This window comes from Pimephales promelas, chromosome 13, assembly GCF_988280905.1.
Source record: "Pimephales promelas chromosome 13, fPimPro1.hap1.1, whole genome shotgun sequence".
NCBI lineage: Eukaryota > Metazoa > Chordata > Actinopteri > Cypriniformes > Leuciscidae > Pimephales > Pimephales promelas.
The window spans coordinates 3316393-3334472 of record NC_142781.1 but is presented as its reverse complement, the minus strand read 5'-3'; the positions used below and the strand labels follow the sequence as shown (position 1 = coordinate 3334472).

Below are 18080 nucleotides of genomic sequence, written 5' to 3'. Positions count from 1 at the left end.
TTTTGAACTACTCTTTATTGTCAGAACATATCATGACAAACACTTGGCAAACAGGTGAACATTTCACAAATATGAGGTAGAACATTCAAACATTTTTTCTTTAAAATAAATATCTCAATAGAAAAATATTTCTTCAGCACAGTTTGCAGTGCAGGCTACAATATTAAAATTACATGTTTTATCTCAAAATGCATATTTGACAGTGAGTTGACAGTAAATCTGCATCATAACTCAAGCTAATACTGAGCTAATGTTAAATTTATGCTCATTAACAAAAACATTAACATCTGTTTTTTTGTTTTTGTTTTTTGTTTTATGTAACGACCACATTTTTATTTGGTAAAATGTAATATTCTGACTGAGTTGTATTAAAATTAACCATTGGTCATCCAGTCTCGTGCATTTAAATGATGATAACCACAGATAAAACCAGGCATAGCCTATAACTTAGCACCTCACTATCATGGCAAAATGTAACTTTATGGTTTCTGTGGTATTTGTACGAAAACAGTGAAAACCATGACATCATATTAAAAAAAAAAAAAAATCACACACCAGACAAAAATATAATAACTGATAACTGAAATGTGCACTGTTTTTTTACACGATTGTTACATGACTGTTTGTTGCATCTCCTGCACTGCATCAAGACACACTCATATTAGCTGTCACCGTTTAATGTAATGCCCGGCTCAGACTAACTATCATGGGCCACATTGCTAACAGCTTATGCCAGAGCAAATGCACTTTTGGTGTTAAAAAAAAACTACTGTCAGGATTTACTAAAGACACGCTGTGAAATGTTCACTCGAAAAAGGCGTGGACAGGGTTATTTTTGCGGCTGACCTTATTGCATAATGCATTTGTAGGAGTTTCACTTTCAGACACAAACTTTTTGCGAGGAGAGTATTTAAATGAATCATGCTAGGTGATTTATAAGGTTTGCGCTCGTCAATTTACAGGTGATTGTGCCATTATTTACCACCCCCCCAAAAAAGCACATCTTTAAACCAGATGCTAACTGATAGATTGCGCTGGTCATTACGGAAATGGTCTGACTGTGTCTGTGTTCTTTATTTTGCGTGTCGTCTTAAGATCATCACACACAGATCTTTACACTCACATCAGCGCTTTTTGGGAATTGCTAATTTGCCCTGTTTAGTACATCTGGCCCCATGTGTGTTAGACTCTATACAATTATTAGGTAATTTTTCAATGAGTAAAAATGGCTATATTGTCTATAGTGTCTATATTATGATAAACCACACACCTTAAGAATAATATTTTTAAATCAATTTTTAAAATTATTATTATTATTTTAAATGATTATTGTCCCTGGTTCGTTGGGGTACTATTGTAAGAAAGTAGCAGTGGGACAGACTTTAAAATGACCTCTGCTTAAAAAAAGATGCAATCTAATCCTGTTTCTATGAAATAAACTTTAAGCTTCAGGATCTGTTGCTATGACAGCAACTCCGGGATGAGCTTGAAATCCAGATAACAGAGTAATAGGCTACACGTACGAAGAACTGCCCAGCACTTACAAAGGGAATAAATACCTAAATCTCTGTGGTATCTTGAGTTTATTAGGGGTCAGTCCACAAAAGCACTGAATCCTCGCCGTGAGTCCTGCTGTGGGCTAGATTAAATTGTGTCTGTGCTCTAACTTCAGGGTAAGGGAAAAAGGAAATCACAGAGTCAGTTTTTGTCTTCCGTTAAACAATCAATCACTTAAAGTCCCTCCTGTGGTGAAAATCAACTTTTAATGTTGGTTATATGTCTATGTGGTGTTTTTAATATGCTTTAAGACATATTTATGATAATTCAGAAGTGGACAGCATTGCTGAGTATTTTCTGCTTAAAACTGCAGTGAACCAAAGACAGTCTCAAAAACACGGTGTGAAATCGCTGGTGTTTCTGACGTCACAAACCACCTTGTTGTAACCAATCAGATCAAAGTTATCATTAAAGGAGAACTCCGGCGCTAAATGAGCCTTTGGTCTAACAAAACATCGGTATCTAGTCAATCGTTTTCTGAGATTTGTTTTCATGATAATCGAATGTAAAGAGTTTTATCTCTAAAAACTGTTTAGCATATAATGCTAGTAATGGGGGCATTGACTAAGTAGAAACAAATCGCTAGTTTATACCACTAACAAGGCTCAAAATAGCCCCACACTAACACAGTAACATAATGAGGGTCAGTACATGCAAAACGAAGCATTGAGAACTTTGTAAGTGTACAGACCATTTAATAAGAAGATACTTAAGACAGTTCACTTTGTGTATACAGACAGGAGCCATCTTAGAAAATAGTCTCCATAAGTCGATACCCGAACGCCGTCCATACAGTTCAGATCACTCAGCACGACGTTCGTGGTTTGACTTGTCGAGACTGTTTTTTCCAAAGATGGCTCCTGTCTGTAAACACGAAGTGAACTGTCTTCATAAAGTATCTTCTTATTAAACGGTCAGTACACTTACAAAGTTCTCAATGCTTCGTTTTGCATGTAGGGACCCTCATTATGTTGTGTTAGTGTGGGGCTATTTTGAGCCTTGTTAGTGATAAACTAACTGTGTTAATGTTGTTCAGAAAAAAAAAAAAAAAAGACAAAGATAGAAAAAGAAAATATGCCTACCTGCTATGCAGAGGCCAAATATGGTGAGCAGTACCAGAATATAAAGGGACACAATGGCATATTTGATTGCAGTGAAGGAATCCGATTGACCACAGCAATTATATGTCTTTCTCCTGTACTTTGAAGAACCAACTGTGAAAGATAAACACTGATCAACAGGGAGTCTAGAAAGGAAACATACAGACTTTAACATCAGGGACTAGAGAGGTAAATCCAGTTTAGAAACTGTGGCCTCTTGTCCTTAGATGGGAAATCAGTTGAGAGAGTGTCTTCATACAAGTACTTGGGGATATAGATAGATGAAAAGCTTTCCTTCAATGAACATATTTCTGTTTTAGTTAAAGGACAACTCCAGCGCAAAATGAACCTTTGGTCTAATTACACATTGCTACCTAGTCAACCGTTATCCGAGATTTGTTTTCATGATTGCCGAATGTAAATAGTTTTATTTCTAAAAACAGTTTAGCCTATAACACTAGTATAATGCTAGTATATAGGGCATAGAGTAATGACAAATAAAAATCGCTTGTTATTACCACTAACAAGACTCAAAATAGCCCCACACCAACGCAACAGCATAACAAGGGTCCCTACATTCAAACCGAAGCATTGAGAACTTTGTCAGTGTCCAAACAGTTTAATAAGAAGATATTTTATACACACAGTCAACTTCGCGAATACAGGAAGAAGCCATCTTTGAAAAATAGTCTCGACCAGTCGATCTACGAGCGCCGATCCAAGTGCGCTGAACTGTGCAGAATCTCATATGGTCCGTTGTTTCCAGAAGAAACACAAACACAAACCGTTTACTTGTCTTCAATATGTACACGTAGCCTACTGTTCGCGCTCACATTATCACCTTATTCACATCTCACCACCACACTTGGATCGGCGTTCGTAGATCGACTGGTAGAGACTATTTTTCAAAGATGGCTTCTTCCTGTATTCGCGAAGTTGACTGTGTGTATAAAATATCTTCTTATTAAACTGTTTGGACACTGACAAAGTTCTCAATGCTTCGGTTTGAATGTAGGGACTCTTGTTATGCTGTCGCGTTGGTGTGGGGCTATTTTGAGCCTTGTTAGTGGTAATAACAAGCGATTTTTATTTGTCATTACTCTATGCCCCATATACTAGCATTATACTAGCGTTATAGGCTAAACTGTTTTTAGAGATAAAACTATTTACATTCGGCAATCATGAAAACAAATCTCAGATAACGGTTGACTAGGTAACAATGTGTAATTAGACCAAAGGTTCATTTTGCGCCAGAGTTGTCCTTTAAGAAACTTAAAGTCAAGCCGGAATTCTATTTTAGAAACAAATCTTGTTTTACCTTTTACCCATGTAGATTCAGTTTAGCATGCATCACTACGATTCATAACAAATACAAAGTCCCTCACCCATCACTGCATTCTTTATGATTTAGTTGGTTGGAAATCACTTAAAATTCGTAGACAACAGCACTGGTATATCTTTATTTATAAAGCTATCCTTGGCAAACTTCCACTGTACCTCTGTAACCTCCTCTCTGTCTGCTCTGGTACCTATCAGCTACGCTCCTCGAAATGGTTGCTTTTTAACGTGCCACGAGTTGCAACCGAATTGGGAAGACCTGCTTTCTCTTATTTAGCACCTTGGGGGTGGAATAATCTACAAAAAGAGCTAAAAATAGAAACCCTTATGTCCATTAATGAATTTAAAACTACTGTAAGGAGTGTTGTGATGGAGACATGTTCTTGTTTTTCTTGAGTCTCATTGTGTTCTTAACTTCTTTTATCATGAAAATGTAACTTGTTTATTATGTATGTATTTGTTGTGATTTGGCTGCTACCTTGGCCAGGTGTCTCTTGTAAAAGAGATTCTGAATCTCAATGGGATCTCCTGGTTAAATAAAGGTATAATAAAGAAAGACTACAGCGTTGACTCCATTCCAAAATTTTGGTTTCGTTAAGATGACGTAATTTAATACCTCTGTATCGATAATAATTGATACCATAGGTGACTCAGCAGCCTCAAAAGATAAGAAGAAGCGGAAGTTTTTGTTATTTAAAGAGTGCGTTAATAATGTGCGCCTATAATGCGGGTCCACATTGCACGTACACTCTGCTTATTACTAGGGTTGGGTATCGAGAATCGAGTATCGATTGGAACCGGGACTAACTTTTCGTTTTTCCCAGAATCGTTCAAAAGTTCAAATTTCGATTCCTAGTTTCAATATTCACAGTCCGCCGAGCGGAAGAAGAAACCGCTGAACAACACCAACGAAGAAGCGTCTACCGGAAGTGTTGGCATAACCGCGCGAGTCGAACAGGAGCTTACGTCGGCGGTCCAAAGTGTGGCTTCACTTTTCTAAAAATAACGAAATCTCGGCAAAATGCAAAATTTGTGACAAAAGGAGTATTTGTGACAGAAGGAGTATTTCCTTCCGAAAGGCCGTTGGTTAGCAAGGTTAGCTAAACTTTTTTGACCCTGCCTCTTAAAAGAATCGGAATCGAGAATCGTTAGGAAATGGAATCGAAACAAGGAATCGGAATCAGAATCGTTCAAATTCAAACGATACCCAACCCTACTTATTACACACACAGCAGCACTCAAACATGACAAATGAAAATAAAAGGACTACAATGTAAAATATTAATATTGTGTACATAAAGACATGATGGAATTTGTCTTTTCCCGTAGATGGTTTGCGTGCTTTAACCTCACGCACAACCAGATCCCTTTGCACTTTGGAGACGCATTCAGTCTTTCCGTTTGCAAATTGCATTATGTAAATACTACACAGATGTAAAAAATGTTAAACACTACTATTAAAAGATGTCAAAGATAGAACGCGCCATATTGAAAACTGATCTCGCCCAGTATGGCCAGCCCAAACTGCCCATTTGAATGAGAGAGAAAGACAGAGATACATGGATACAATTTTAATTGTAGGTTCTGATGCTTTTTTGTTACCCCCAGTTTTCTTTTGTCCTTTATTATCTGCCCCAGACTCGCCCCAATTTGCCTTCCATGATATATATATATATATATATATATATATTGTGTATAACCCCTCCCCATACAGTGGGCACCGCTTGAAGGCTTTCAAGAGTACAGACGTGTATCAATATGCTGTGACTGGATGGGTAAACGACTTAAAAGTGTGGCACCTGGCCACGAAGGATTTATATTTAATCATGGGAAATGTTGGTATTATAAAAAATCAAATGTATGGTTTGGTAGTAGTTTGCTCTGACTAGGTAGTGAGCTGTTAGCTTGCCAGCTGTTAGCCACAGCTCACGGCTAGCTGTCATTAATCTGGATTAGGCCTGTTGCCATAGTCAATAAAACAATTAATCGCACAATAAAAAAAATGAGGATAATTTCCATTTGTATGCTTTGTTTTTCTCGTCTCTTTCTCCCTCAACCAAAGAGACTGGATGACAAATCTGTTTAAGTCATAACTGACTTATTTTACGATATATATGAATACTCTCCAAAAAGGACATTCAAACATAACGTTGTGTGTATTTGTCCATTCAGTCAGGAAACAGAGCTCAATCCATTACTCGCGCACTGCATAGGGCTCTATGGCTGCATGCCAGAGATGGGGACTCGAGTTTGAGACTCGTACATGTGAAGTGAATGGTTTCACTCAGTGAGGGTGTATTCACACCAAGAAAGTCCGATAGTTCACTTGCATTGGTCCGGACCAAATAAATAATTATTATTATTTTTTTGGTACGGTTCGCTTTCACAATGCTCTTTTTGCAAGTGAACCAAAATTTGTAAACAAAACCACACGTGCGCTAAGGTCATCCATTCATTGGACAAGGATTCTCAAGGGAAATCAGGAAGTACAAAAAAGGCTCAGCATGGAGATATTTCCATATATTTCGTACTGCAATATTTGTTTTGTGTTTGTGCAAAAAACAACAAAAATACTGACTTTATTTCAACTATTCGTTTATTTCTCCCTCTGCGCGAGTCAGGTTACTAGTTTAATAGCGTAAGCTTCTGTTATTGTACGTCACACGCATCACACACACATGACCAGCGTCGGCCAATAGTGAGCCTACGTGTGACGTTGCTCTACGCAATCACACTACGTTAACTGACTACAGGCTCATGGAGAAGGAAGTGAATAGTTGAAATAAAGTCGTTATTTTTGTTGTTTTTTTGCGCACAAAAGTGTTCTCGTCGTTTGATAAACTTAAGATTGAGCCCCTGTAGTCACTTGGACTATTTTAACGATGTCTTTAATGACTTTTCGAGGACAGCAAGAGCCAGTCCCTCAAGAAGCCTATGGACTGTATGCAGGAGCGATCTTAATATCTTAAATATCTTAATTTGTGTTCCGAAGATGAACGAAGGTCTTACGGGGTTGGAACAACATGAGGGTGAGTAAATACTGACAGAATTTTCATTTTTGGGTGAACTAACCCTTTAATAATAATAATATTAATAATTCATTACATTTATATAGAACTTTTCTCGGCACTCGCTTTACATAGAAGGGGGAATCTCGTCAACCACCACCAAAAGGTGGTGAACTGCCAATGCTTTATGAACTGCAAATTATTTTTTTTTTTTTGCATCTGCGCGATTAAACTAAAGAGAACGCTCTGTATGTGAATGTCCTGATGCACGCACTCATTCATTCATTCATTCCATTCCATTCCAATGATGCACACACGACACGCAGAAAGACGCGCAGCAGTATCGTGTGGCCAGACAGCGCACCGGAATATTCTCTTTCGATGCAGTGCTTTCTTGCTATTGGGTCAGTTCATGTTCACACCGTAAACGAACCGTACCACAGTTCGGTTGGAACCGTACCGAGACCACCTCTTCAGCTGGGTCTCGGTTCGGTTGTTTGGTCCGCACCCGAGTTCGATTGCTGTATTCACACCTGCCCAAAAGGTCCGCACCAAGGGGGCAAACGAAGTAGAGTTCGATTCAATCTAACCAAACAAGGCAGGTGTGAATACACCCTGAGTCTCAAGTTCCACTTTTAGTGTCTAAGCTATTTAAAAAAGTAAAAACTAAAAAAGTGTGAGAAGTTGGTTTGGTCACATCATTAGAAATAAGTGTGAATAATTTTGAGTCATGTTTAAACGATGACAACTGTGTCGTAGCTGTGTTTAACTTTTTCCTGCCTGTGTTAAGCATTTTGCAACATCACAGTACATCACAGTATGTGTTTTAGTGAGGGAGAATGTGTTTAGAGTTTTGCAAAAAAGAGTGCAGGAGATTTGCAAATGGTGTCTAAATGCCTGAACTTGAGGTATTTGTAACAGGGTGCGGTTGAAGCAAAGATGAAGCAGGATCCAAAAGCAACACACGCTTTATTAAACAGACTATAAACTAAACTTGGATACAGGACTCGGGACTCAGGAACAGGACATGAGTACAAGAACAACCAACATCTAGGTTAACAGTCAAACATTGAACAAGAACTCACAAAGACGAGGCTGAAACACAGGCCTTAAATAATCAGGGACAAACAAGCTAGACAAGATAACAAGCGGGTGTGGGAAATAAGAAACCCCTGTGATAATTAATAGACAGGGAACCATAGAAAATGACAGGACACAAACCCACATGGTGACAGTATTACAGTTAGAGTGATTTATTCGACAAAATAGAGTCGAATAGAGAATGGGGTTTAGTGTTTAAGCGTTTCAGAAAAACTGTAAATAAAAGTTTTGCAATTATTGAATTATATGATCACTGCTTGCAGATCAATCATCCCTTTAACGATGTGAAAGTAACTATGAATAATTCACCTCAGATTTTAGGATTAAAGGAAACAAAAAAGGTTCAGTCAACTCAAACTCAATGTGAACAGTCAAGTGTGTTCAGTGAAGTCACTCAGTACACATCTTTAATAATGCTGTGAGTCACTTTCTAAAACTTTGGTGTGAAGTAGGACAATCCAAATTGGTCTGTTATTAGCAAATATAGCAAGGACTGATTGAGGTTTCTAAAGAATTTGAGTGACGACAGCAATTTTGAGATCTTCAGTGGCAATATGATTGATCAAAAGCAAAACGGAAAGATAGACAGACCGTACAAAGAGAGGCAGACGCAGTCAAAGAAGATGTTTATGTCATAAATAACTCAAATAAATAACTGCAGGTAATAAAGAAATAGAAAGAAGAAGATACTAACCTTCTTCACATAGATTGAGTTTTGATAGATGCATCCCATCGTAGCCCTCCTCATAAAATGAGCTGTTATCCCTATCTTCACTGTTGGTGGTCAGATACATTGCCTTGTTCTCCATTCACAACCCACTGCAAAAATGGCAAACAAAAGGTACAAAAGAAATCACTCAATGGAAAGCTCGTCTGTGACAAATTAGTTGCAAATAAAGAGGAGAAAAAGTCTAATTGCAGCAGATTTCGATTTTATTAACAACTCTCAAAACAAAATACAACCGCCCGAGAACAGATAAACAGCTGAAAGAAACACGGAGCTTAAATACCCAAACAAACTAATCAATGAAATGAACAGGTGCACATAATAATCAAAATTTATGAAAAACCTTGGAAACGAACTGAAGATAGGCAACATCATTAAAAAACACCCTACAAACACAGATTACCCATCGCTAGGGTTGGGTATCGTTTGAATTTGAACGATTTTGATTCCGATTGCGATTCCTTGTTTCGATTCCGGTTCCTAACGATTCTCAATTCCGATTCTTTTAAGAGGCAGGGTCAAAAAAGTTTAGCTAACCTTGCAAACCAACGTCCTTTGTGAAGGAAATAATCCTTTCTGAAGGAAATACTCCTTCTGTAAAAATACTCCTTTTGTCACAAATTTTGCAATTTGCCGAGATTTCGTTATTTTTAGAAAAGTGAAGCCACACTTTGGATCGCCGACGTAAGCTACTCAATGTTCGACTCGCGTGGTTATGTCAACGGTTTCTTCTTCCGCTCGGCGGACTGTGAATATCGAAATTAGGAATCGAAATTTTAACTTTTGAACGATTCCGGGAAAAACGAAAAGTTAGTCTTGGTTCCAATCGATACTCGATTCTCGATACCCAAGCCTACCCATAGCAGCTGTGACAAACAAGGGATTTAGTTAGATTTGTACAATTTTAATATACAATTTGTCCATCTTTTCACTTTTAGAACTTTTTGTACCATTTGACTTTCTCATAAATAACAATGTCAATGAAAATGGTAATTATTACATAGAGGTCATCAACAAAGGTACAAAATCACATATAAAGATTTGATTTTGGTTTACTTGTGAGTACATGTTTTTTTCCAGTATGGGGGAAAAATGGATGAAATTACTACATTTTTAACAACAGAAAGTTACTTTCAAAAGGTGATTTAGTCCTACTGTTGACATCAGTGTTTATATCTGAACAATAAACTTTTATTACAGTACTTCTGCAATAATCTGAATTATTGTATGACAGAAATAATAAAACTGTGTTTGAAAAGACTATGTATTTATACATAACAACTCTCTGGATCAGATCTGAATGTTCGCTGTGATCGGACTTGTCAAAGGTTTAATAGATATCAAGCCGCATCGCTGTCATTTAGGAATACGATAGTTGTATAAGCCACTTTGAATAGCACCTGCTAATTTAATAAGTGTAATTATTTGTGTTTTACTTTATTAGTATTTTTTAGGAATATTTTTTTTTAGGTGTGGCGGTATCTCACATGACAAGCACACAGATTGTGTTTTCTCAATTAGGGGGGATTTTTATTTTAAAACTATAGTTTTATTTAGCATTTAGGCTACACTGACCCTCACAGGTAATTTATAAAAACAAAATGTTAAGAAATGGTTTCTGTGGAAATATTACAGGGTTTGTAAACAGGACTTTGTAAACAGGACACACTGCCATCCATCTCACTGTTCGCTGAGCTCGAAATCTAGGAAGAAAGATTTAACATAATATTGGGGGTGGGGGTTTCTATGAATGTATCTCTGAAGGGAACTGACTGTCTTCAGAAAAGTTTGGATATTGGAATCAACCAATTTGCTAGTAAAAAATGTTTGGTGCACTATAGAAATGTTGAAAAATGTTGTTTAAACATCATCACAATATACCCCGATGTGGGAAACTGCAAGGTTGAGGTGATTACGATTATGATCAGGAGTCTTCTATATTGGATATTGTAACTTAATAATGTAACAAGACAAAAACTCTCCACCAAAGCCAGAGAACTGGACTATTCTCCATCTCAGCATAGCTATATGAGGATAAAGCTCACACAAAAGTCAAAGTTTGAAGAATCTACTTCTGCCCGAATGGTCATTGTCACCGCCGTTTACTTCTTACAAAACAAACAGAGTCCAGTTTAAAAATATAATTAAAAAGCACTCAATCTGGTCTCTCTGATTACACAAGTGCACACTGACAGTTTGGCACAAAGCGTGGACAGCACTGTGAGCTCATGTGGCTGCTATGCAACTCAGATTACTGTAAATCTACTGGATAATGGAGACAAAAAAAAGAGAGAGCTAGCAAACCTTTTCACTTTTTCAGTTCCCACATCTGTCTCTAATATTTGTTGCAGACTGCATCTTACATGAGAAGTTGCATGCGTTTGGAGCAGCAATCTGTTTCCAAAAGCATCATAACACAATAAAATAGCATAACACAATTGTTAACATTTTCATCATCATGACAATAGAGGACAGGTTTATGATTATGATAATTATGATTAATGATGATAAATGACTTCACTTAGCTATGTTATACGGTAAATAAAGATGCCTTGTGCTAAGGGTGAGTTAGGTAACATAATTATGTCCCTTTAATTAATGTGCAATTATTGCGCAAAAACCCACTGCTATGCCTTGCTCATCCCATATACTTAGTAGAAAACATTACATTTATCATTCCATTGTGTGCTGTGGCTAGTATTTAACCCGAAAGATTCGGTTGCAGATAATTTGGTATTTTTTAAATAAAAAAATATGGAATCACTGTCCACAAATGAATTAAGTTAAATCAAAGATTGCCACGGTGCATGCATTGCTTCCAACAGCCTCAAGTATCTTCACAAATACCGTATCTGGCTGTAAGTGGTGACATTTCATACAAATCTGCGAGATGTGAAACTTGCACTAAATGATTGTTTGACAACGAAATAGAAACTTTTTTGATCGCAACCAGCACACGAGGCAGGAAAATAGTAATACAATTCCACAATACCGAGAATAAAAAGTAGACAGCTATCCTAAATGTTCTACAATATTCTTATACTGCCTCAATTCGACCTGTCGGCTCTGAACGACATCATCACCAGAAGAAAAAAGCTGTTTGTGTCATTACCGGAGTCAAGTGGGTGCTGAAGCCGCAGGTTCTTGTTCGAGCTGATGCTCTCACTGTGGAGACTGAGCAGAGCCAAGATCCGTCAGCTAAAAGATATTTCGTTTTTTGTTGTCGCGCTACACGGACACCAGACCTGCGTAACGTTTCTGCAAATTATGTGTACAGAGCAAACATATTCTTGCCTCAATCCATCGTCAAGCGTCCTTCTCACTCAAGAGAGTGTCCAATTTCATGCGACTCCCACATGTGGGAAAACACACAAAAGTGCTTCCCAGGGTTGCCAGATTGGGTAGATTACCATCACAATCAACGTAGGCTACATGCAGACCAGAAACGCGCTTATTGCGAGAAAGCTTCGCCATGAATTAACAATTGGCATTATTTTTTATAAAATAATACCAGAAATGCTGCCTGCAGGTAAAAGAAAATATTTAATTGCAGTGATATACACATTGTAATAACATGTTCACATTTAAATTATATCAATTTAGCTAAATATCAATTAGTGCTGCTTTTTAGACGTTTGTTTAAATAGAGATTTCAAACTACAAAAAAACATATGAAAGCAACACTCTTAGAAGAAAAGGTTCTATATACTGTACGCTACGTATTTGGAACCCCTAAAAGGTTATGGATATGATTTAACGTCATACTGTCACATGTCATATCCATCATGTCATTTTGTCAACATAGCCTACTTATGAAGCAGAATAGTGGGTCATATCTAATGCTTTTTGAAAATTTGAGGCTCTCTTCATAAAACCAGTCAGACATCATCGCATTCTAATATAGCCACAACAAACTCAAATTCACTGATTTACGTACCTCATTTCATGCTTTAACAGTTGAATTTTAAACTTCCATTTAATAATGATACATTATTATATCACTTGTTAAATGGTTATTTAATAATTACATTCAGTCATTCTTAAACAGATTCGGGTTATTTGCAGATTTGGTGTGCGCTCACGCGCTCTGCTCACGCACGTGGCTTCGGATGCGCGTGCGTGCATATGAGTGATTCGGGTATGAGTTGCTATGGCGACGCGTCTTATGAATTTTGAATGCAAATATCAACACTTTGATCGCTGTTGGTTGGTTGAGAGTCGAGGCGATTTCAGAGACTTTTGCTGAAAATCTTCTTGTGCTGAACTTGAGATTTTGAAGCTGTTTGGAGGATTTCAGAGAGGAGACATTTTATTCTAGAAGGAGATCGGATAATATATCCTACATCGTTTTTTATTTATTTTTATTTAATTTTATTTCTGAGGGTCGACGCTTTAATTTGATTGTTCTTTTCTTATTTTGGAGGGAGTTTGGAGTTTTATTTGATTTAATTTTTTATTTATTTATTTTTTGTTTATTTTTTATTTATTTTTTTGGTTTTGGGTGGGGTATTTCTGAGGAGCATTGTATTTTGTTGTATTGTATTGTTCTTGTTTGCAGGAGGATGGCAGGCCCGACCCGGACTCAGAGGCAGGAGCTTATTCCTGGATCTTTAACATCTCTGTCTTGTGAGTTTGTTTCTGTGTCCACAGGTCCGGCTCACAGGAAGAGAGAGTGGCAGAGAGACAGCCAGCAGAGCCCAGATGATGGACGTCCGTCCACTTCTCCTCAAGACTCTCGCAGAGCAAAGGCAAAGGTAGGGTACCCAACAGTCCTGTTTTCCTGTCCTGTCCTGGCCCTCCTGGCTGTTCTTTATAAAGTGATGAAAATGTCCCGCTTTTCAAAAAACTGCTGGGAAAGATCAGCTCTACAGCAAAATATAGATGGGCAAGGAAGAAAAACAGGATAAAGATTAAGAAAACTAAAGATATAAATATATTTTGTTAGTTCTTTTTTGGTAAGTTAGTATGAGATATTTTTGTTCGATTTGGAGGTATTTCTTTCAGTTATTTATTATTTATATATCTACTTTTGTAATACAGAAGAGACATTATTTCATTATTTTTGAAACCTGTCATAATAAAACGTTGAGTAACCTCTGAGAAGCCAATCTGAATTTGTGTCTTGTAATGTAACAATTTTCTATTTATACAGATGAGGAATAGCCTACTTTCATTGTATTGAAATTAATAAGGCAGTAAACTTTGAGTATCTGTTTGCTGGGCCGAGTGTCCTGGTTTTTGGTAATCAAAATATGGTCCCCCTAGACAGAGGAAGAGGAGATGCCAATGAGGAAGAGGAGGAGGATGGAGAGTTTGGTGAAGCCTCATTCCTGTGACTGGAGCGGCATCATCCCAGACCGGAGAACTGCAGCGATACCTGAGAGAAGAGCTGAGGGTAAATCAAATGACCATTGGAGAATATTATCACTGGAGTGTCATTAATTACCATATATGAACACACCACATTATATCAAAATACAACTGAAGTTTGATCAAGCCCATAATCAGATTTAGTTTTTATTCCAAGACACATCATAACATATTTAAACAAGGATTGGGTACAAATTTCAATAATACCCATAATTTGAGTTTAATAATTATGATTAGTTTGAAACATGCTTGTGTGTGATATTCCTGCTTTAGAGGATCATGGTCTTCAGGACGCTGTATCCAGTGGTGTTGAAGATCAGCGGGTTCAAACCCCTCCAGCTCCAGCTCTTCTCCAGGAATGCTTTAAGGTATTGGCCCTAATCAGCTACAAATGAATTTGAATATATATATATTAACATTTGGAAGATGTTGACATCTTTTTGTGCACATGTTTGAAATGTTCTTTGTTTATTGTGATCTGGGAAGAAATGAAGGTCAAATCTCTTGTGTGTGCTCTGTGTAAATCATCAGCCTGTTAGTGAGGAAAGTGCTAGTCAGGAGAGAGCGAGGAAGAAGAGTAGTGTAGATCTGCTGTCTCTCCACTGGAGTTCTGGAGAGCATCTCTCTCTTCACAGCAGTGGCTCAGGTCAGGGGTCGAGAGTGGAGGATCAGACCACTGCAACCATTAGTGAGAGACACGCCGAGGGTAAATCCAGTCGCACCAGTTGACAATGTGGAAATGCTCTGTTTATTAGTGCTCTGTACATCAGAAAGTCTGCATCATTTTCAGCCAGATATGAGGATCCATTCATGGAAACTTAATTAATTAATGAAGGGGATTTTTCTGTTCCCTCGGATGAAGTGCCATTAATGTCACAAACTCACACCTGTATCAAAATCCAAACGTTTGATCAAAGTATGTCTTAAATATTTAAACAGAACTTTTATTTTGTAAAGCAGAGGATCCTGGTCTTCAGCGGGTTCAAACCCCTCCAGCTCCAGTCCACCACAGTCCAGTCCGTCCAGCACCGGCTCACAGCGACAGAGCGGACGCGACAGCGGAGGGTGAGTGACGGCCGTGACCTCAAGCATTAAACTCACGGCTGTCCATGACACTAAAACCAATCGTCTTTTTGCAGACGGCATTTTGAGGCGGTACGAGATGGGCAGAATGCTTGGTGAGGGATCGTTCGGCTCTGTTTATGAAGCCAAACGCTTGGAGGACGGCCTTCAGGTATCCGCATTTGCTCACAATTCTTTTGTCTCACTATTTCCATTTCAAGTCTTTTTGTGGATATTTCCCACTATTTACTGCATTTGACGTTAGAAATGTAACGTTGTTTTTTCGGTCGATCAGGTGGCGGTGAAAATCGCCAGTAAGCCGAAGGACACGAAATACATCCACATTGTAAGTCGGCTACACTCACTGTGTGTTTCTGAAATGAAAGTATGTAAAGATAATGACAACACCTTCATATAACAATGATCTTTGTTCCAGCCTGGTCATCCCGCACCCGTCCCATTAGAGGTCGGCCTGTTAACCCTTGCTAACAGCGGCCCCAAAGTCTCCGAGATCATCGAGCTGCTGGACTGGCAGGACCAGCCGGACCGATACATCATGGTCTTGGAGCGTCCCGCACCCTGTACAGATCTGTGGGAGTACTGGAACGATCACGAAGGAATCCTACATGAGGACACAGCGCGGGTTATTATGGCGCAGGCAACAGTGGCGGCTCACGTGTGCTGTCGCCGTGGAGTGTTTCACCGGGATATTAAGCTGGAGAACCTGCTGATCAACACCGAAACTCTGAAGGTCAAACTGATCGACTTCGGGTGCGGGGATCTCCTGCGGGACTCTGGCTATGAAACATTCTGTGGTATGAATCATCAATCAATCCTGTAGTTTGGGTTCAGTCGGTGTCATATAAACCAGATCTCACATTTGAGGAGCATTTCTGAAATGAAACACACCAGATGTTTTGAGCACACGCTCTGGTATTCACCCATCAGACGACTCTTCTTCCTGCAGGCACTCGCGACTACCGCCCGCCTGAGTACCTCACAGAGGGCAAGTACCACGGCAAACCAGCGACGGTGTGGTCTCTGGGAGTGCTCTTATTCCTGCTGGTGTGTGGACGCCTTCCAGAAGCACGAGACAGGTGAAGGATAGAAGAAGACGTCTGGTCTAAGCCGCGCTTGTCCAACGGTAAGATGGCGTTCATCACAACAACTGTCATTTAAATCACACAAAACAAAGACATTATGAGAAAGTTACAGCAAAAGATAGATATTGGAGAATACAAGCATTTGTTCAGGTTTTCTGAGCGTACTTTATAGAATAGTGTAATCTTCCAGCTTAACACACACACAGCCGGTGTAAAGTTGAAGGTAATAATCGGACTCGCTTCTATCGCTCTGCACAGAATGCTGCCTCCTGATCCGATCCCTCCTGAAGGAAAGCCCAAGACAACGCATTTATTTGAGGAAAATCCTTCAGCATGAATGGTTTACGGTAATGAGTCTGAGATCAGCTACTAATGATTTAGAAGATTAAACTCACTTTCCATTTGAAAGATTTTACAAATGTTTTCTTCTGATTGTAATCTATGACTGTAACCTTGTTTGTTTGTTTGGGGTCCCAGAATAAGCCATGAAGAGGAGTGTGAGGAAGGATTGGTCTCTTAGTTCCTGTGAAAGCTGCTCTCCACAGATCCTGCACTGGATCCAGAGTTTCAGTCTTCGGCTGCTTTACAGATTTTTTTAACCTTTTGTACTTTGACTGAATCGTCGGCTCGTCTGTTTGCTATTCTCCTCGCTGCCGGCTGTGAGTTTGGTTGCGTCGTGGCTGTCTAAGCCTCGTATTAGCTTCGTATTTCCTTCTGTTTTTCCGTATTTCTTTATTTTATTCTATTCTGAACCATCATTTAACTCATAATTACAACTCGGACTGTTGGCCAGACGCGTCTCAAGCCATTATACGGCTGGAACTGCAAATACGGCTGGAGCGTTTGGTTGTTGGTTGTAGAGCGAGACACTGCTTCACTGCTGCTCGCCCTGCGATCGACTAGACTAAAGACGCATTTATTTAGCCAGGCATTCATATAATTTTTTTTTTTAATCTTCCAGTTACTGTAAATTTGGCCTCTAGTTGATAAACGCCAGAGGAGAACTGGCCCCCGACTGAGCCTGGGTTCTCCCAAGGTTTTTTTTCTCCATCGGGTCACTTGATGGAGTTTTTCGGTTCCTTGCCACTGTTGCCTTTGGCTTGCTCAGTTGGGGATATTCAGATTAAATGACCCATCATACCATTGATCAGCTCCACCAAACTTGGATGTCTTTTTTTCCAGTAATAAACAAACACTGTTAAGTTCTTTTGATTGATGCTGTGAAGCAGCTTTGATAAAATCTGTATTGTGATTATTATTATTATTCATGTATAATGTGTTCTTGTTTAATGTATTAGTGTATAATGGCTGTTATTGTTTATTAACTATTATTGATCAGTAAATAATATTTTGTAATAACAATATATTGGCGTACCTGATTTTGAGAGATGGTGTATGTGTGTTCGACCGCTTAACACTGTGATTGCTATCAGGATATGAGGAGACTTTCAACTCACATAATAAAAAATTAACTGTAGACAGTCACCTATTGCACCTCAGCATTTTCCACACACTTTTATCTTTATATGGAAAAAAATTCTCTATCCACCTTATTTTTATAAAAAAAAATGTAATGCCAAGGTATAAAAAATACAAGTACATGGCAAAAATGTAAAAGTAATACAATTATATAATAAAATCCATAATTTATACAAATATACATGGGCCTATACGTAGAGATTTCATATAGCCTATATATACACACATAAAAACA

The 18080-nt window shown here is 38.5% G+C and overlaps 2 protein-coding genes across 7 annotated transcripts in view; one reads left to right on the top strand and one right to left on the bottom strand.

The window, feature by feature from the left end:
* The window catches only part of scara5 (scavenger receptor class A, member 5 (putative)), a 42733-nt gene extending 29610 nt beyond the window's left edge, over positions 1-13123 (bottom strand). The window contains exons 1-4 of one of the 4 annotated variants that reach the window (XM_039664303.2): positions 11944-13123; positions 11136-11225; positions 8799-8923; positions 2640-2771 (exon numbers count right to left, since the gene is read on the bottom strand). In XM_039664303.2, coding sequence (XP_039520237.2) covers positions 2640-2771; positions 8799-8913 — 247 coding nt within the window. In that variant the 5' untranslated portion in view covers positions 8914-8923; positions 11136-11225; positions 11944-13123. The remainder of the gene's footprint in view (positions 1-2639; positions 2772-8798; positions 8924-11135; positions 11226-11943) is intronic. The other 3 variants (XM_089118338.1, XM_039664302.2, XM_039664304.2) reach the window with 3 other exon arrangements.
* A 160-nt stretch (positions 13124-13283) lies between these two features.
* On the top strand, positions 13284-17776 carry LOC120474098 (serine/threonine-protein kinase pim-3). 3 transcript variants are annotated; one of them, XM_039664287.2, is made up of 7 exons: positions 15182-15266; positions 15341-15435; positions 15559-15609; positions 15700-16078; positions 16231-16407; positions 16625-16713; positions 16844-17776. In XM_039664287.2, the coding sequence occupies exons 2-5, from the start codon at positions 15364-15366 to the stop codon at positions 16362-16364; spliced, it is 636 nt and encodes a 211-aa protein (XP_039520221.2). In that variant the 5' UTR covers positions 15182-15266; positions 15341-15363; the 3' UTR covers positions 16365-16407; positions 16625-16713; positions 16844-17776. The 3 variants fall into 3 exon arrangements, with proteins under 3 accessions (XP_088974466.1, XP_088974465.1, XP_039520221.2); XM_089118340.1 differs by lacking the exons at positions 15559-15609; positions 15700-16078; positions 16231-16407; positions 16625-16713; positions 16844-17776 and adding exons at positions 13284-13585; positions 14097-14226; positions 14475-14569 and having other exon boundaries at positions 15162-15266; XM_089118339.1 differs by lacking the exons at positions 15559-15609; positions 15700-16078; positions 16231-16407; positions 16625-16713; positions 16844-17776 and adding exons at positions 13284-13585; positions 14097-14226; positions 14475-14569 and having other exon boundaries at positions 15159-15266.
* Positions 17777-18080: the final 304 nt, after the last annotated feature.

What these genes read in the sequence shown, in the direction of transcription:
- LOC120474098 (XM_039664287.2), top strand. Translation starts at nt 15,364, where the DNA reads ATGGGCAGAATGCTTGGTGAGGGATCGTTCGGCTCTGTTTATGAAGCC. An exon ending in GCTTGGAGGACGGCCTTCAG is followed by an intron (nt 15,436 to 15,558) that starts GTATCCGCATTT and finishes TCGGTCGATCAG; the next exon opens with GTGGCGGTGAAAATCGCCAG. An exon ending in ACACGAAATACATCCACATT is followed by an intron (nt 15,610 to 15,699) that starts GTAAGTCGGCTA and finishes TCTTTGTTCCAG; the next exon opens with CCTGGTCATCCCGCACCCGT.